This window comes from Typopeltis vanoorti, chromosome 24 (assembly GCF_054136105.1).
Source record: "Typopeltis vanoorti isolate ZY-2024b chromosome 24, IOZ_Tvanoo_1.0, whole genome shotgun sequence".
NCBI classification, from domain to species: domain Eukaryota; kingdom Metazoa; phylum Arthropoda; class Arachnida; order Uropygi; family Thelyphonidae; genus Typopeltis; species Typopeltis vanoorti.
In genome coordinates, this window is record NC_143572.1 from 36,460,444 (window position 1) to 36,481,534 (window position 21,091).

At 35.3% G+C, this 21,091-nt stretch overlaps 1 protein-coding gene across 2 annotated transcripts in view; it reads left to right on the forward strand.

Moving 5' to 3' along the window:
• The window catches only part of SA1 (stromal antigen), a 327,847-nt gene that overhangs the window by 99,168 nt on the left and 207,588 nt on the right, over positions 1-21,091 (forward strand). For both annotated transcript variants that reach the window (XM_090413330.1, XM_090413331.1), the window contains exons 9-10: positions 1,280-1,378; positions 16,426-16,505. In XM_090413330.1, coding sequence (XP_090269456.1) covers positions 1,280-1,378; positions 16,426-16,505 — 179 coding nt within the window. The remainder of the gene's footprint in view (positions 1-1,279; positions 1,379-16,425; positions 16,506-21,091) is intronic.

The window sequence follows — 21,091 nt, forward strand, 5'->3', positions numbered from 1 at the left end:
CTGTTCTCTTCCAAAATCAATATCCTTTCTATAATATAATATATCCTATATTCTTTCATATACACCTTACAACATGGAAGCAGGCTTATCTTTAGCAATTTCAGAAGAGAGAGAGGGGGGGAGGGAGTGGACCCTTAATTTCATTTCTCTCACTAATAATAAGTTATCAAAAGTGGACTTTCTAGAGTCTGGGAGTTTCCCAGATTCACTCCTTTCCATTCACTTTGATGGAAATTTTTTTCACTTGGCTATGCTACCACTTATATATTTGGTTTAATCCTTTATCCAAGTGTAAGCAAACAAAGTTTTTGTGCTTGAAGTATTTTCTTTGGCTCCCACTGATGAGATCCAGAAATCCAAAGAATTTTAATAATAAGGTGCGACACCTTTTGGCAACTGGCATATGGAAATATGACTTGTCCATTACTTCCACCTTAGTATCACCACCTCTGGGTCTGGCTCCCACTGATGAGATCTCACTAAAGGTCGAAACTGGTCTGGGTAGTGACCTTTCCCTTAATGCATAGCATTATTCATGTCTACAAGGATATGTGCTTTGCATTATGGGGATACTAAGGCAAGTGATGAGAACTTATGCCACCTTTGCCACTAGTTGCCCAAGTCCTGAAAATTCTTCAGGTGCAAACTTTGTTTGCTTACACTTGGATAAAGGATTAAACCAAATATATAATTTCCATTCACTTTGTTTTTTTTTTTATACTTTTTCTGTAGATATTTTCTGTGATGCTGTGGTGAACTAGGTTCTACTATTTCTCTATTCTTCTTTAAGCTTGAAAAGTATGAACAGTTGTTGGCAAATATCCATAAGACTACAACCTCCAGCTATTTAAGAAGCATATTAATAGGTCCTTCTCTGATCTTCACCACTTGTCTGCATACAGCATTGTTGTTGTGCTGTAGATTTTGCAACCTCGTGTGTGGTAGTAATTATAAAAAATAAATGACATTATGGAAAAGTTCCTTAATTTATTTATGAATGAAATGTTATCAAACTGTAGTTAAAGCAAAGCATTTGGAATAGGATTTTGAATAGTGTTAAAAAATATATAGATCAACCAGCAATACTATTTTTTGGATGAGCATGTGACTTTATCAGCAAGTGGTTATGATTAATGTTTTTTGCTGCATTGTTTATTTACATTTTTTTTTGTAAATTGAACACAATTTTGTAACAAAAAAAAGTATATTTTGTTAATCCTTACAGTTGCTTTTTTATTTTATTTTTTTTATTCTGTTACTCATATTTACACTTACATAGGTAGGAGATGTAAGGCTTAAATGTTTGCAAGCTCTTTTGCCACTTTATGGAGCAGAAGAATTAACAAGCAAGTTAGAGCTGTTTACTAACAAGTTCAAGGTGAGGTGATTAATGAAATGATTAGAAGTAATTAAAGATAGTTTTAATATGAAATATTCATGAGAAATAGGAGAGAAAAATGAGTACTTGCATGTTATAATGGCTAATGCATTTTATGTTGTCTTTGCGTTTATTTGTGAGGTTCCATGATGACTGTAATGGGGAGGGGGGAAATGTTATCATTTTGTAACAGTGCACATTCAAATTTTAAGAATTTAAATAAAATATTATGTTAGATATAATTAATGATCTGTCGTATTCTTCTATAGGGATAAAGTTAATTTACATTTTACAAGTGATATAAATGAACTTTATTAGTTAGCTAATTGAGCTTTAATCTCAATTAGCTAACCACAGTTGAAACTGTCCTAAGTTTATGTTGCCTTATTGAACTGCTTACTTCATTATATCTTCTCAATACTATAAATAAAAGAGTAAATAAAATAATATAATAAATAAAAAAAAACATTTTAAGGCAGCCAAGTAAGTTTGCTTCAAAAACTGTGAGATTGTCCTATATCATTTGTCATAAGACATTGTCACCAGGTAAGAAAATAAGTGCAAGTAATTCAAAGTTTACATTAAAAAACAAACAAAAAACTGGTGCTTGAATAATAAAAAAAAAGTGAAATAACGTTATTGTTATAAGATTTATAAGTATATTATTATCATCACTTGGCATCTCTTTAGTCTTCAAAATTTTCCAGACTTTATTCATTAAATGTATATTTGTCTGTTACTTTCATTTTTTCAAACCACTTTGTTGTTCATCTAGCTCATGTTCAGTTGATAAAGCATTTATAATGATTTTTAATATCGTGATGAGCTTGCACTCGAGTATTTTCTAGCATTTTTATGCATATTCTCTATTGTTGATAAAGGCCTTATTATGAAATCATTAGCTAAGAATATAAAATTAATGTGATTCTTGATGCAATGAGGACTTGTGATAAATTGGAATTTTAATAGCACCTCTCCTTTTTACAAGGATTTTAAATGTTTTGACTATTTGTACCAGTTTCATGCCAGAGCAAAAATTTTTTGTTACTGAGATTAATATAGTCCATCCAAGAATACAGCTTAAACTGGAAATGGAAGAAAACTGTCAGGTATTATTATTATTTTGTTTTGTTTTGTTTTCCTGATTATTCATCAACCAGATGGAAGTCTTCAGTTTTCCATGTAATGGAAAATAAGATCTCAGTTTACTTTCTCATGTAGGCTTTCAAAAACTTTCATGGACAAATATTGGATTTATCTTATTTCTGTGTTTGCTTCATTTAGTTGCTTTTCTGAAAGGTAAAAGTGAAGTCAAGTAAAGGTTTTTTTTTGTTTGATAACCAATGCAACAGCTGTATATATTACGAAGGATAAAATCAGCTTTCCATTATTTTGAATTATTGTGGACAGAATCAATTATTTAAATATTTTAAGACATATCATCATACTGGTTCAGGATAGAATGAATTTGAAATGGGTAGTGCCCACCATCTGCTCTTGATGTAGATCATAGGTTCCCAAAGTGGGTGGTACCCCCCCCCCCCCTCCGTGGGTGCTGAAGCCTTCTAGGGGGCTATAGTGGGATCAGAAGCATTTGGGGGCAGTCTAGGGGTCGGTGGCTCTTTATAGAAGTAATTAATATTTAAAAATTAATTATTTTCATGATTTTGCAATTAGATAATCATTTAAAATTTAAATATTGCATTTTAATTCATCTTATGCCCGTCTTACACGATTAATTTTCTATTTCAATTATTTAATCATTTGAAAATTTACCATGTCAGATAAAAATAGATGTCAATTTTCTATGTCAATGAGAAAATAGAGCATGTGTATAATAGGTTATGTTTACAGTAGCAAATATATTCGTTATATTTCATTTCAAAATATATATAAAATATATGAAACCACTTTTCTAATTGATTTGTACAAAAATAAACAATTTTATATAATTTAATATTACAAGTAAAAATAATAATGGCAAGAAAGAAATAAAATCGTAAATTTTAGTTAGCCTAGTTAGTACTAACTTATATTGCTAACTAGAGAGAAAAAACAAAGCAAATATTATTCAAAGCTTATTATACTGTTCTCTGTGGTTATGTTTTGTAGGTTTGTTGTTTATATCTTGTGTAATTATTTTATTTATTAATTATTATTTATAATTATTCAGACAATGTCGCGGTCGGATGAACAAAATGCGCTTGCGTGCAAAATAAAAAAATTGAACGTGTCATACAGGATATTTTAACTTCTATTTTTTATATACTTAAAAAAATTATTCATTTTTTGCTATTATAAAAATGGGGGCATTACAAAATTTATGTCTTGCAAAGTGGGCAGTGTGGCCCGAAAAAGTTTGGCAACCTGTGATATAGATGAATATCACATTGAAATGGGAACAATAATAATCATTTCTTTCATAATTACAAGTGTTCAGCATTCATTGTATAAACTTTTGAGACAGACTAGCATGTTAGAGCAGTTACTTTAATTAGAATACTGAATGTTTTGACCTTTATATCAAAGTCATTGTCAGGAATATGTGTTCACATACATATGTTACATCAAGATATGCTACAGTGAGTTACAACATAACTCCTTTGGTCAGGCTGACTTCTAGTGAGAGAGAAAAAAATAGTAATTAAAAACTTAATATATTACATATTAGTGAAACTGCATCACTATCTACAGCAATCCCTCGATTAACGCGGCACTGGCGAGGTGGGAAAATGTAACAAAAGTGGTAAGGTGGGGTCCCACAGACCCACCCAAATAATGTAATGTATTATAGAAATCCATATCTTTTTAATCAGTATTAGTAGACTCTTCCTCACAGTCTTGTTCTGTATCAGACTCATGGTTACTGACTAATTCTAAATCAATTTCACTATCATCATCTCTGCTAAATGACTCCTCATCTGTCAAAGTGTCATCTATAAGTTGATGTAACCTCTATTCTTCCTGCTCGTAACTCATCTGGTAAAAGAAAGATATTATTCTCAAAATACCCTCTAAATAGTTACGAAAACTTATTCTTATAGTTGGTATGTAAAAATATAGAAGACACAGCACTAACGATAGTATTTTAGTAGAATATACATGAAAACAACTTGCATTTCAGAAATAAATATAGTCGCACTTTTGGTAAGGGGGGGGGGGTCTGGTGGACCCCAGCACAGCACACTTTACACCTCTGCACACTAAACTTGCTTACATGCAACAGCCTGTTGTCTATGGCATCGAGTAGCAGGTTATGGAAGGGGAAGCTATACTCAGGCATGACTCACTGCCACGCATTGTTAAAAAGTTATAGTCAATTTAAAATCTTTGGGGGTCTATGACACCCCACCTTACTAACACCAGGTTAATGCATCTCTGATATTAGTGTTTTCAGTTACTGCATCATTTTTTTTTTTTTCTATATCCAGATTCAATTAATGCGCCTCTAAAATTCGATTAGCGCACCTATATATATATCTTAAAAATAAATGTTACAGATTTTAAAAATTTTCTATCTATGCATTTTTTATGGCTCTGTAAAAAAAAAATAACTCATCAGGATGAAATAATTTAGTTACTAATTTAAAATATTTTACAAAGTTATTTTTTAATGGCATACTACACTATTTCCATGTACACACTGTGTTTCAAATTTACTCTCAAAATTTTTATCATCTGCTAATCATATAGCATTTTGCTGATCATATCTCATGTCTCCTGTAATCAACTATAAGAGTAATTTTAAGCGAAGCTGCTGAATATAAAGAGAAAGGCAAGGATGCTTCAAATTCACCATGCATTAAAACAACTAGAAATCAAAGTATTATAATGATTTGAATTAGAGAAACTTCTTTCTACACAGATCGAAGATTGTAACCAAAAATGGATCCTGCTAAGCACTGACCTTATTAAATCAAAAGCATTTAAGTCTCTTTGCAACCTTGAAAGAAAGGGCTATCAAGATGGAAAAGAAGAATTCTACACTAGTGCTGGGTAGTTTTAGCGTTTCAAAAAGAGAAATAGCCTACATAATGTTCATATCACATGCAAACCTGTAAGTGCAAGATAAGGAGGTGGGTGCAAATTATCTAGAGATTTTGAAGAAAATTGTGGAAGAAAGGGGCTAATTGTGACCAACAAATGTTTAATGTCGATGAAACTGGCCTGTTTTGGAAGCAAATACCTTCCAAGACTTTTCTGACCAAATCAGAGAAATCTCAGCCTGGTTGTAAAGTCGAATGAAATTAATGCTAGCAATATGCAAGCCATTTGGAAGCACATTCTTCCACATTGTGCAAATGATTTTAGAGGCTTTTCAAATGAAACAAATAATGCTGTTGAGGAAATTGCCAACATCGGGCGTGAACTGGGTTTTGATGAGATTGACAATGATAACGTCCAAGAATTAATTTAATCTCATTCTGAGGAATTGAGTGATTCCAACCTGCTAAATAAAGATGCACAGCAGGAAGTTCCTGAAGAATATGAAGAAAATTTAACCACTGACAGTCAGCCAAAAGAGATTTCACAAAAACAATTCGAAAATATTTTTCGTACAATCGAAGTTTTTAAGCAGCAATGCTTAGAGACTGACACTGATGAAGAGAGAAGTAGTAGAATTTGCGGAATAGTAGAAAGGCATCAGTTGTATGAAAAAAAGAAACAGAATGCCTGCCAAACTATCTTCATCAAATTCCTAATATATACCCTCAAGGGGTGTACATGATTTAGCAGAGTAGGAAGTGATTGTCAGACATACAAAAATGTTTTGGGAAAATTTGGAGAAAAGAGCAAAGCTAATAATAATGGCAAATATCTGTTGGATTTCTGCTCAGGACATGGACTGGTTATTACTAACACCATGTTCCAACATAAAAATGTGCACAAATTCACATGGAGAGAAGAGGCAAGGAATAAGAAAAGTCTCATTGACTATGTTATTGTTGATAATGATGTTTTCTCCCTGGTGCAGGACACCAGAGTATACAGATGATTTGAAATTGGAAGTGATCACTATTTAGTCTTGAGCAGGATAAAATTGAATTTCATATTGAAAAGAATAACATGTAAGAAAGTTTTAAAGCAAATAAAAGTTGAGCAGCTCTCAGATGTGAACTGCAGACTAAAATACATAAAGATTATTGAAGGAAAAATGAAAGAATTTGAGAACAGAAACAAACCTTGGAGATTCAGTGGCAAGCCTTGAAGAAAACCCTGATTGATTCAGCTAGAGAGGCATGTGGTGAAGTTGTCTGCAAGGATAGAAAAATTAGAACTCCATGGTGGACACAGGAAGTTAAAGAGGCAGTGAGAGAAAAGAAGAAAGCATATCAAAAGTTCCTGGCAAATAAGTCAGTTTGTGCTCTTACAGAATACAGAGACAAATGTAAGAAAGCTAAACAGTGTGTAAAACTAGCTGAACAAAAGTCATGGGAGAACTTTGGCAAGAACATAGAAAATAAATATCAAGAAGGTGGCAAAATATTCTGGAGGTTGTTGAAGAAGCTTAGGAATGGAGGAAAGAGTGCTGTAAAAGGAATTAGAGATAAAGGTGAAATGAAAAGTGGAGAAAAAGATATCCTTGAAGTATGGAGTGATTACAGTAAAACCCCTTTTTTTACACTTTTCAGGGGACTGATGGAAAAAAGTGCAAATAGCAGGAAAGTGTAAATAGCAGAAAATGTAAAAAAACATTAAAAAAAGGCTAAAAGATGACATACTGCTAGTATGTGAGTCTACATACTAGATTACAAAATTTAATAACTGAAAATAAATGAATTTACAATGTACTTCCATTTATCTATTGAAAAAAATTCTTTTGATTGTTGATTGTTTTTGCTTTTCGTTTTTTTTTTTTTTTTTTTGACTTTGCCCCAGATTGCTTTGCATTGAGTTTAATGCTTGACCTGTTTTTTTACTATTGTGTTCAAAGTGGACAAAGAGAGTCAAGATCTTATGCTACCGTTTTTTCACGTATACTTGCATATATCTTACCAGGAACACTCAGTAATAAAATGCCTCTGTAATTCTCACATTCAGTTTTTTCCCTTTTTATATATGGGCTACGAGAGCTCTAGTCCAATCATCTGGAATTCGCCCCTCTGTCCAGGCCTTCTGAACTATGCAGTGCAGGCACTGTATGACTTTTATACATCCATACTTGAGCGTTTCTGGTTGAATATCATTACTCCAACTGCCTTTCCACATTTCAGGCTTTTGATGGCTTTTTCTACTTCAAGTACGGATATGTATTCCTGGCTGCTTACCTGGTCAGTGTTTTTTAGCACTGTGCTGAAAAACTGCTAAATGAAACTCCATACTTCAAGGATATCTTTTTCTCCTGTTTTCATGTCACCTTTATCATCTTTAATTCCTTTTACATCACTCTTTCCTCCATTTCTGAGCTTCTTCAACAATCTCCAGAATATCTTGCCACCTTCTTGATATTTATTTTCTATGTTCTTGTCAAAGTCCTCCCATAACTTTTGTTTAGTGAGTTTAACACAGAGTTTAGCTTTCTTACATTTGTATTTTCTAAGAGCACAATTATTTGCCAGGAACTTTAGATATGCATTCTTCTTTTCCTTCACTGTCCTCTTTAACTTCCTGTGTCCACCATGGAGTTCTGATTTTTCTATCCTTGCACACAACCTCACCACATGTCTCTCTGGCTGAATCAATCAGTGTTTCTTCAAGGCTTGCCACTGAATCTTCAAGGTTTGGTTCCTGCTCTCAAACTCTTTCATTTTTTTCTTGAATAATATTTGTGTTTTCTAATCTACAATTCACATCTGAATCTGAGAGCTGCTCAACTTTTATTCGCTTTAAAACTTACATGTTATTGTTTTCAATATGAAATTCAATTTTATCCTGCTCAAGACTAAATGGTGATCACTTCCAATTTCAAATCCTCTGAAAACATCACTATCAACAATAACATAGTCAATGAGACTTTTCTTATTCCTAGCCTCTTCTCTCTCCATGTGAATTTGTGCACATTTTTATGTTAGAACATTGTATTCGTAATAACCATTCCATGTCCTGAGCAGAAATCCAACAGGTATTTGCCATTATTATTAGCTTTGTTAGCGCAGTTAGCCTAGTGGCTTTGTGCTTCGCAACCATATGCCTGGGGAAGGAGTGTCCTAGGTTCGATTCCGGTCAACGATGTGAGGAGCTCAAGGATCTTCCTCAGCCATAGCCAAGTTGCTGGTCTTGAGCGTGGACAGCAAGACTAGAGACCGCAGATATGAGAGTCCTGAGAAAGATTAGAGGTGTGAACAGATGGCATCAATGGCAATATCATATTAAAAATGAGGATATTAGGAAAGAACTTGACATTGTCAGCATCCAGGAATGCATTAGCAGAGCTAATCTCAAGTTGTATGGTCATTTAAACAGAATGGGCAAGGAAAGATTGGCAAAACAAGTGTTCTCTGCCAGGTTGGCAGGAAAACGACCCAGAGGAAGACCAAGATATAGGTGGATGGATACGGTACAAAGTGCCTTAGACAATAGAAATATAAGATCTGATAATGTTGGAGTCTTGACAAGTAACAGACTGATTTGGAGGAAAATTATAGATAGGAAGTTAGTAATGATGTAATTTTTTCATGCAGTACTATCATATCCTGGACACCCCTTGAGGGTACATGGCAGGAATTTGATGATGATGATGATGTATTATTTTTGGATTTACTCCTTGAAATCAGATGACTCATTATGGGAGGCCGGACTCTCACAGGCCTCAGTACATACCCTTCTTGGCTTTATAAACAATCTGCATTGGAGTATTCACTAATCATCATTCAAAAAATCTCCTTTTCACTTCCTCACATTACCATTATACAATTTCCTAGGAGGACCTCTCGTTTCCTACACCTCATGCATTATCTCCCTCTGTATCTGTCTGTGCAGTACATTCTCAATCTATTATATTCAACACTTCGGAGTCCTAAGATACTTCTTAGTATTTGCCCTTTGCACTGTGTGTTTCTTTATCACCAAGATATCTACCTGACCATATATGTGATCACAAATCCACGTGTAGCCTGATTAGTGACATATCAGTGTTTTTTCCATCGGCACAGCAATTTTCTTGGTAATCTTTTCAACTTATGCAATGTGTCCCCCTGACTTGAACTCCATATTCACAATATCCCCCAAATTTCTTGCCTTTTCACCTTCCAGAGTCAAGTTTTTCTGATACAGTAATAATATCTCTTGTTCCATTTTCTCTGGCAAAAGCATGACTTTGACATCTAATAGCATTGAACTGATGTTCTCATTTCTCTTCCCTGAAATTACTTTTTCCAATTTAACATCATCATTTAATAACTGAATATTTCCTCTCAAACTTTGAGCTATATCACTTTTAATATGTAGATGAAACAGCAGTGTTCTAGAACAGGAAAGCAGCATTTAATCTGATATCTAGATTGGAGATGTTGAATAAATTCAGTACAAGTCTGTAGGATTTCCTAACTAAATTGAATAACTGTTGTAATGAATCTGGTAGAAAAATCAGCAATAAAAAGAAAGACTATGAAAACAGGCTGGAACATAGAGAACATCAGCTGCATCCTGAATGGAGAATCTATAGAATGAGTAAAACATTTCAGCTATTTAGGCACGATTTTTAGTGAAGATAAAACTTCACCTACGTCTTAGGAGTAATTGAGTACAACGATGAAATTACAAAAAATATAAACAGACGAATCAGACAAGCATCCCAGACTTTAGGACGACTTAATAAAACGTGAAAGTCAAGAAACATCTAAAAGTAACAAAAGTAAGAATCTATGAGACAATGGTCCTCTCAATATTCCTTTATGGAAGTGAATGCTGGAATCTCAAAAAAAGCTGAAGAGAAAAAAATTATTAACTACTGAAATGGGTTGGCTAAAAAGATTACTTGGAGTATGTCTGCTGAATAGACTAAGAAATGAAGACATAAGGAAATGACTAAAACAAGAAATAACAATAATAGATAAAATCCAAGACTGCGATGGTTTGGCCATATGACCAGAATGGAACAGCGATGGAAGGTAAAAGATCCAAAGGGCGGCCCAGAATTAGATGGATAGACAAAATAAAAGAGGACATGAAAACCAAATCACAACAAGCGGCACAAAACTGGACAGAATTGTTCAGACTCTTCAGGAGACAGACAGAAGTGGAAAGAGTTCATTTAGCCTCATCATCATCCACATAGATGATGGAAGAGAGAAGAAGAAGAATACCGGAAATCTTTGGAATAAGGGTGAGGTGTTTTTTTGGCATTGGTTAGCTCAGCTTGGCAAAACGTTATATGCATTAGTGAGACTGGGTTGACAGAGGATGATATAATAATATGAATAAGATGCAAATGATATAGTATCTTTAGAGAGAACAGGATGGGGGGGCTAATGCTAGCAGAAGAATTGAAGCCAAAAAGAGTAGGAGCACATCAGAAGGACAGTTCATTCGATGCTATCTGGCATGAGATAGAGGCTAGCAGGATGATATATATATATATATATATATATACCGGGTGATCCAAAAGTAACAGAAAAGTAAAAATTCAATAATTCGAAAAGTATAGACAGTAGCACGATGCGGCTTTCACAGAAAGACATGGGATTTTTTTTTTAATAACGAAAAATTTTATTGCTAGAATAGTTACATTTGCCACCGACAGGTGGCACTTCAGTTGTGTCAGTAGTTTGTACAGTAGTGTAGCACAGTTCGCAACGCAGCTAGGATTACAAATGTTCAATGTGACGGCCGTCATTCATGAGAATGGCTGTCAGACATGGCACGACACTCTGCACAGCATCGAAGAGGGTTTCAGCTGTAATTCCTGTCACATGATGACGAATAGCTTCTTTCAACATGGCCAATGACATCGGCCGACCTCTGTACACATGTAACTTCAAGTAGCCCCATAACCAAAAGTCACAAGGTGTAAGGTCTGGAGACCTTGGTGACCATTCGTGCAGGAAAAAGCGACTGAGGACGCGGTCCTCGCCAAATGTCGATCGCAGTAGGTGCTGGACAGCACCTGTGATGTGCGGAGGCACTCCATCCTTCATGAATGTTACACTATGGAGCGCTTGCCTCTCTTGCAAGGAGGGAATGATGCTGTCTCTTAAAAACGCTGCATAACACTCGCCTGTGACAGAAACAGTTCGAAATGTATCGCTCTGGACTTCCTCAAAGAAAAAGGGGGCCTCTAATGAATGATGCAGTGAACCCACACCACACTGTCACCTTTGGCTGATGCAAAGGGGTTTCCACAATCTTGTGTGGGTTCTCTCTCGCCCAGATGCGGCAGTTGTGTGCATTAACTAAAAGTGCTTTATCTTGTAACGATAACATGCCACACCTTGGCAGAACGTTTAACTTCAGTAATAAACGTTAAATGCTGAAAGTTTAACTTCAGTATTCACTACATCTGAAATTTACATACCTCACGGTTTAAATAGCGGCAGGCAGCAGCTCCAGGACTGCTACAGTGCCACCTGTCAGTGACAAATGTAACTATTCTGGCAATAAAATTTTTCGTTATTAAAAAAAAATCCCATGTCTTTCTGTGCATTTGTGTAAAAACTGCATTATGCTACTGTCTATACTTTTCGAATTATTGAATTTTTACTTTTTCTGTTACTTTTGGATCACCTAGTGTGTGTGTGTGTGTATATATATAATTTATTGCTGCTATAATCCATGGGATATATAAGGGAGAATGTAGATGACATGCATTGGCAAATTATCACAAATGCAGGTCATATTATTATGGGGGGGGGTTCAATTTTGGGGACATGATTAGGAGGACTGGTGATAGGGGTTACAAATATAGAATTTTTACAGCTGCTGAGAGATAATTTACCTGAGACAGTATGTAATGAGGGCGACAAGGTTCAAGTGTGCTGTATCTGGTTATATCATCCGGGGACTTAACAGTAATAACCAATCTAGCTATGCTGACTCTTCTTGGAGGAAAGTGATCATGTGTAGTTTTGATCTGGAAGATTGCAGATATGCTGAATTTTCTGCTAAGAAGGGAAACATGTGGAATTACAAAATTGGAGAACAAGGTGAGGAGTCAGCTTTCAGCAGTGCCATGCTATAAGAATTTGGAGGAGAATAGATGTTGGTGGTGCATGGGAGATGGTCAAGAAGTGTGAAAAATGAAGTATCAGATTATATATCCCGAGTCAGAAGGATAAATCAGGAGTTAGATGGATAGCATCATTAAGCATTGGGTTGCAGACAAAGAAAAAGTTGTAGGTAGAGGGAGCACAAAGAAAAATATAATTGGCATACCCATGAGCAGTACAAGTCACAGACAAGCATACCCTGTAAAGAAGGCTAAAGCTAATTTAGAGAAAGCTAGCTGATGAAATCAAAAGAAATCCTAATGAGTTCTTGTGCTATCTGGCAAGTGAAAGGAGGACTGATTATGGAAGAATGACTTAAAAAAAGTGCCTTATAGTAGAGAGGTAACAGAAACAAATCAGATAGCTGGATTACTGAGTGGTCGTTTGTCAAGGGTGTAACATATAGCTGGTGATGTTGCATTGCTAGATGTGAAATTGACAGGTTGGAGAATAGACATTGAAGAAATGGAAGTGCTGAGAATATTGCAGAACAAAAACCTGGTGATACTGCATTGCTAGATGTGAAATTGACAGGTTGGAGAATAGACATTGAAGAAATGGAAGTGTTGAGAATATTGCAGAACCTCAATGCAAACATGACCATGGAATTAGATGGCATATCGGCTTGTGTATTACGAGTTTGTGCAAGGGAATTATCAGCTCCTCTGATCAACCTGTTTGATTTAAGCCTCAGTACTGGGTCAGTGTCAATGGAGTGGAAAGAGGTGGAAATAGTCTCACTGAATAAAGAAAGATCCAAGATACATGTATCAAATTATAGGTGAAGCATATCAGGAGTGGTTGTTAAGGTATTGGAGAAATTGGTGAAAGACAGAATTCAGGACCTGGTGAATAGGAATATGATACTTTATAAGGGGCAACATGGTTTTGTGATAGGGTAGGTCTTGCCTTAGTATTTTGCTTACTTTTTATAATAAAGTGACAGTGGTGTTGGATTAGGAAAATGGCTCTACTCAGTGATGTTGCTACACTTTGCAAAAGCATTTGAAAAGATTTCACATAGAATTCTTTTGCATAAATTGGAGCAAATGGGATGAATATGAATCTAACTATTTGGATTTGAAGGTGGCTGATGGAGAGATATCAAAGAGTGGTTTATGGAGGAGTTGAGTCCAGGAGAAGGCAGGCGACTAGTGATGTACCACAGGGCTTAGTCCTCTGTTCTTTAATTTGTACATCAATGATTTAGGAAATGATTTGACAGGAGATATTCTGTTTGCTGATGTTATAAAACTGAATGTAATAAATGAAGGTGATGTAGAGATCCTGCAGGATAACTTAAATAGACTAGCAGTATTGGTAAAGGTAAATGACTATCAGTTTAATGTGGCCAAATGTAAGGTGCATTTTGGGAAGAAAAGATTACAAACTGTGTACTATGTTATGTTGATGGAACTGAACTGCAAGAAACTGACTTGGGACATATTACAAAGATCATCAAAACAGCACATCAAAATAAATGGTTATTGAAGAACATGCTAACAAGCAGAATACAGAAGTTATTGTTCTCCTTATATGTCTTTAATAAGGCCACATCTGGACTACTGCAGACAGATCTGGTCACCCAGATTCTGTGGGAAGAAGAAGATCAGGAGATAAGTGGCAGGTTGTGGCAGGTCTATGGAATGCTCCCTGCGAGAATAGATTGAAGGTCTGTGTACTTCATAAACTAGCTGATTGGAGAAAAAAGAGGAGACAAAGGGGATTAATAGGAATGACACCTGAAGATTTTTTTTTTCAGTATGTGGCAAGAAAGGAGGGAATGCGGGATCTCCGATGGAAATTGCGTAAGAGCATGTTTAGCAAAGATGTTAGGACTGAATTCTCTGCTTGGAGGGTGGTGAATGAGTGCAATGGGTTTGCCCAAAGTGGCAAATGCTTCATCAATAAATGAGTTTAAAGAGTGGTATGATAAGCATTGTGTGGATAATGAGTCTTCTGATGTCATGGAGTTAAGTCTATTATAATGGTTTTTGAAGAACCATGTAGTATCCCCATCACTTTCCTTTATGAGACATATAACCCCATACACATCCTGGTTTCTATCGGCCAGCCATCCTTATAACCAGGCTACCAACTGACTCCATTTATTCTACTCCTTTTCAACAGTATATTATCATTTGGTATTCTGTCAAATGCTGCTGCAAAATCTAGAAAAATTACTGTCTAATTATCTCTGTTCACGATGCTTGTCACCCTCTTATAAAATGTAACCATGTTACTTGAGCAAAATCTCCCCTTTACTGACTCATGTTGCTCTCTAGAAAGACATATTTTTATCACCCCAAGTTTATAGTCTACTGCTAACCATCTTCTCAACTTTCACTACCACACCTCATAAACTGGTCTATACTTTGCACCAATGACTTGAATTTTGCCCTTTTTTCAAGGACTTGCTTTAAAGAGACTATGCTATGAGCAACCTAGTCAAGGGGTAGCACTGTCAGCTCCTTTGCACATTCCATTAATATATATATATATATATATATATATAGCAATATCCATCTAGTTCCATGATGTTATTAATATTGAACTTGCTTAGAATTTCAAAACACTTCTCATTCCTGAACTGTTGAGAGCTCTTCTTCTTTCTAGCTGTTATTCAACACTACCCCCCCCCCTCCCAGTTTGAAAGATAGTAACAGAATACTCAATAAATATTTCCACTGTGACTTATGTGTCATCTCCATGAACTAAAGGCTGCTTTCTGTTTTAATTCTTCTATTAGCATAACTGAAAACTTTTCTAGGAACTTGTTTTGTATCTCAGTTTATCTCCTTTCATATACTAATTTCTCTTTCCTCATTGTACTTGCCACCCACATAGCCTTTTCACTTCTCTGCTAAGGAATATTTCTGTTCTGTATATCTCCTTCTCCTTTCTTGCATAATTCTGCAATTCATTGTTCGCCCTCACTCTCTCTTTATCCTCTTATCCTTTAGGAATGCAATCTAACATTTTCCAGCTACTAATGATTTATCTTTCCTTCAGTTCATTGTATAGCAGGTCACTGATTTGTTAGTTTAGTTTATCACAGTCTCCTGTTCTGTAATTCCAAGTATCTCTTTTGTTTGCAATAGTTTACACCTGTCTATCCACTTCTCATGTCAAAACTGCATGACTCCACTCGCATCAGTTTGTGGAATTATGATGACTTCTCTCTCATCACTGAGATAATGTTTGCTTACATGTGATGGAATTAACTTATAATTAGTTTCATGTAACTACTAACTTATAGTAGTTCTCTAAGCTGAACAAGGAACTCATTCTCCTTATTTTCATATTCATATGTTGTTTTTTTTCGCTTCCAGTCAGTGCTTTCATAGTTAACATTACCCAATTTTTATCAGTCTCATCTGCCTTTGTAATTTAAGAATCATTTACATTCCCTCCCAATATCAAAACTCCATTAAATGTGGAGTTCTGAGTGGGATGGGGGAGTGGTCATGAAACTTCCCCTAATAATATGGCATATATAGATTATAAATAACTGTGAAATTGGATGCAGAATTGGACTGTATGCTATTTTCTACTCTTAACTCCTAACTTCTTACTTGCAACTTAGTTATAAGCTATAAATTACTCTGTGTATGGTTCTATATAGATATACAGTACATATATCTGTATAGAAAGATTCCCTTAACTTTTGAAATTTTGAAGAATTTTATTATTGATTCCTGGGACAATAATACTTGGGAAATATTTCTTTTTTTAAGAAGTTTAAAAATTTTTGACATAAGAAATTAAATTATTTGCAAAATAGATGAGGAACTTTGAGAATTTTCAACCTGTGCAGTATGCTGTAACTGAAATACCACCCATTTCTATCACTTTTCTGATTTTACAATAAATTCTGTATCAGTTTTTCTTTTTTCCCCTTAGGATCGTATTGTAGCAATGACTTTGGACAAAGAATATGAAGTTGCTGTCCATGCTGTAAAGTTAGTAATAAGCATTCACAAGTAAGTAAACTATGGAAGGCATAAATCCAAATATATATGTGATATAATTTATTATGTACAGTGAGTTACATGATATCTAACCATATCTGTGTAACATCTAGGTTGTGAAAACTACAAAAAATATCTGTGAAAAATGATGCCAATACGAGTTGTATAACTCACATTGGAGTCATTTTATTTTTGTGCAACTTCCACCCACAAAAGTTTTAAACATATAGTATGTTAAGTACCATGGGTGAGTTTACAGTCATTTTATTTTTCCAGAATCTGGAATCCTCCTCTAGAGACCAAACATGAAACTTTTACAAGCTACTTCAGGGCTCCAATAAGCAGGGTAATCGTCTCCCATTAGGTGATGAAATTTATCTGCCATCTTGAAGACATTCACAGATACCTATATCCACATCAGGATTTGGTTCTTCAGCCAAAAGGCCAGCATTTATTTATTTTGCAATGTAAAGCTCCACTCTTTCCTCCCTCCCTTCCCAACAATCACTTAAACTTTCTTTTCTAGCAGTTTCTTAAGTGCAAATCAGCAAATTCACAGTTTAAATATTGTTAAAAAAATTACTAATTCACTTGCTAAAAGTAATACAAATTTAAATAATGAAACTACGTAGGCTGTTCAATAAGTAATAAGACTATATTTATACAGAAAACAGATTACCTTTAATTGTCATAATTTACATGGTCTTTTTCGAAGACCATGAGACGCGATGCATTTGTCCAACATTGTGTCCACTTCTTAAACACATGTGAAAGTCCTTTTTTTGAGAGTTCTTTGAAAACTGCCTCCGCAGCTTTTACACATGCTTTGTTGCTTTCGAGATGGCAGCCTCTTAGTGGTTTCTTGAACTGAGGAAACAGTCAGAAATCGCATGGTGCGAGATCAGGACTTTATGGAGGGTGTGGTAGGATATCTGTGTTGTTCTTCTGCAAAACGTCCACTACACAACCAGCAATATGTGGCCTTGCATTATCGTGGTGCAATAAGAAGCCATTCTTCAGCAATGGACGCTTCCTTTTGACGTGCTTGATGATAATCGCTGCTGTGTTGATCATTGTCTCTGTGATGGACGTTGAAGGTCTTCCCTCACGTTCAAGATCTTCCACATTTTGCCTTCCTTAAAAGTTTTATGCCAGCAAAAAACACTTGCCCTCGACGTTGCTTCATCGTGAAAAGCTTCGCGTATCATGTTAAAAGTGTCCGATGCCAATTTTTGCAAAGCACACAAAATTTAATCGCATAACGCTGTTCCAAGGACGCTTCCATTTTGAAGACTGGTCGTGCCTCGTAGGCACACCGATGAGCACTTGTGTTTAGTCACGTGACACTCTGGCACATCAGCCGGTATATGCCATCTATCAACCTGTTTTGTTAATACAGACAGCAATATTTCTTTATTCCACGGAAATTAATATTGTGATGAGTGGTTTCGCCACAATAAAATTAGTCTTATTACTTATTGAACAGCCCACGTAATAAAAATATAGTTTGTCTAATTATGCAGTAACACTTTTTATCTCCTCCTCCAAAAAAAAGGTGGACATTATTTGGAGATCTTTCTTCACCATAAAACATTATACAAGGTGCATCCAGAAAGTAAGGTCTTTTCAGAATTTATTGCCAGATGGTATATGGGAGAGGGATTGTGCATTAGTGAGTTGTTGACCATTTTACTGTCATTCCATTATTGTTTGTTGTCTTCTACAAATAAATTATTGGTTCGTGGTGTGATAAAGTTTTTGTTGGCAGAAAACAGTAGTATTGCAGAAATTCACTGACTTTTTTAAGGTTTATGGATCCAACATAATGAGTGACAGTAAGGTTAGTAATGCAATGACTTCATTTGTTTAAAGAAAGGTGCAATAACGTTCAAGATGAAGAGCACAGTGGCTGGTCAAGTATAATGACAGACGATTTGGTGAAAAGAGTGAGCACAAAAATTAATGGTTCCTCATCGAAGAAGATCAACGAGCAAGATCCCTTTTTGATCCTAGAAGACGGTGGCCATAATTTTTTTTTTTTTTTTTTTTGCTCTCAGATATGTTGAATGGCACCACTGCATTGATTCTTGTCTTGACTTGATGTTTGTACATGAAATTCATGTTTCATCACCAGTCACAATACGAGAAAAAAGTTCATCTCCTTCATTTTCATAATACTACAAAATTTTTGAGCTAATTTTTACTTGTTACTGTTTTTATGCACATCAGCCAATATTATGTTAGACTGCCATATGTCCTTTTGGTATGCGTCTTCAAGAGACTATGCAAGCTGTTGGCATGAATATTGATAACATTGCTTATATCAAACACAACAGCATCCCTTTCCTCCATCCTGCAGCCTCTCACTCTGTCAACTACAGAAGTCTCATAGTCCATCATCTGTCTACCTGCAATTGTTTAATGCACACAGAGAGCAGCCCACTCTAATTTCTTGCCCATCTATACTGATAACTCAAGAACTGACGTCTGTGTTGGCCGTGCTGCTGTGAAATTACTGTCTCCAACCAGATCCCACCTGATTGCAGTAATTATACAGCAGAGGTGCATGCCATTCAGCTTGCACTTGTGTGTAATTTATATAGACTCTTTGAGCTCTTTACAGGCTAGCTTTTCCCTCTCCTATGTATAATCCACATCCTGTGCTGTGTTAGGTGTTACACTTGTTGTGCAAAATGAAAACCCCTAAATTTACATGTTTGGTTGTGCTGGATTCCCAGCCACATTGGAATTAAGGGAAATGAGGCAGATGCAACTGCTAGATCAGCTCATACTTTCTCCACGTATTGTTTGACAGTACCATATACAGATTACAGAACAGTTTATAAGATCAAAACTATTTGTTCATTGGCAGTCATTGTGGCAAGAAGCATTGACAAACAAATTACATGACATCAAGCCTGGATTGGCATTAGATCTAATCAATGTAAAAAGAGAAGAGAGGAAGTTGTTCTTGCTAGGCTCTGCATAGGTCCCAGTCATCTTACACATTCTTATTTACTGATGACTGATAACCTACCTGTGTGTGAAAATGCAATAAGCATCTTACTATTTGTCATGTTCTGGTAGAATGCCAGCACTTTACACGAGAGAGGAATGAAATATTTACCTATCTAGCCAAGTCATAATATGCTCAGGCAGATGTTATCAGACTCAGAGAGATTGCATGATATTTTTAACCTTTTACAAAAAATTAATTTGTACAAATGCATTTGACTGTAATTTTATTTATATGTAGATACTGCATTGCTTAACTTAATTTTTGTACATGTTATTTATTAATTTATCTTTAACTATTTATATACTGCTGTAACCTTTGCTATGGCAGAGTATGACTTTTCTTGTACCAGTAAACCATAGACCAACCAACCAATCAATCAGCATTTTTGGGACCCATCTGACACACAATTTCTTATACCCCAGCTTTTCTGTTGCACTTTCATGAATGACTGAGCATGAAACTTCTATGCATGTGTGACCCCTCTCCCATATATTATTTGGCAGTAAATTCTGGACATGCCTCGTATAATGCTACAAAACAAACTGGAACTTAGATTTCTTTACAAAAAAATTATTGATCACTTCACTAAAATTCACACACACACACAATCAAGTTTGCCTGCAATTATGTTCCAAGCAAAAATAAACTTGTTTTACAGAGAAATGAATTTTTTTTTTAATGAAATCCAGAAGTAATATTTAGGTAATTAATAAGTAATATTTATTTCTTTTCTTAATTGGAGGAATGCTACTTGCATGCATTATTAAAACATCAAAACATACTGGTAAATTTCAACTTTTTCTATTCTTTCTTTTCTCCTCAAAGAGAGAGAGGATTCTTTTCCTTAGTATTCTGTTTTTAGAAAACTAGATCTATTAATAACAGCTATATAATAAAAATAAAATAAATAAAATAAAAAATGATGGTACAACATGACAAAATTTCATGCCGGCTGGGGCATCGCCCGGTTAAACAAGGCCCCCATTGTTTTCGCCAGGGAACCAGGGCGAACAGCGAAAAGTCAGCTACTGGAACAAATCTGAAAACAAACCCCAACTCAACATCACCAGAGTTAAACATTGGTACTATCAATGTAAGAAGCCTGAATGGCAAAGAAATGGAGCTAGCTGAGGAATTAGATAAGTACCAGATCGACATAATAGGGGTGACTGAAACAAAAAAGACCAAAACTGGTGAGATCTTTCTGAGCAATAAATACAAAATGTTATATTCAGGCAATGACAATCAAGGAAAAGGAGTAGCCATAGTATTCAACACAAAATATGAGGCTAATCTTCTTGAATGGCAGTCAGTCTCAAGTAGAGTAATGTGGGCAAATATGAGAATTGGGAACTGGACAATAAGACTTATTTGTGCCTATGGTCCCACAGAAGGTTCTACTAAGGTAGAAGTGGAGGAATTTTTTGATGCTTTAGAAAAAGCAACTGACACAATGAAAAAGGAAAAGTTGGTCCTTGTTGGGGATCTGAATAGCAGAGTAGGAAATGATTGTGAGACATATAAAAATATTTTGGGAAAATTTGGAGAAAAGAGCAAAGCTAATAATAATGGCAAATAT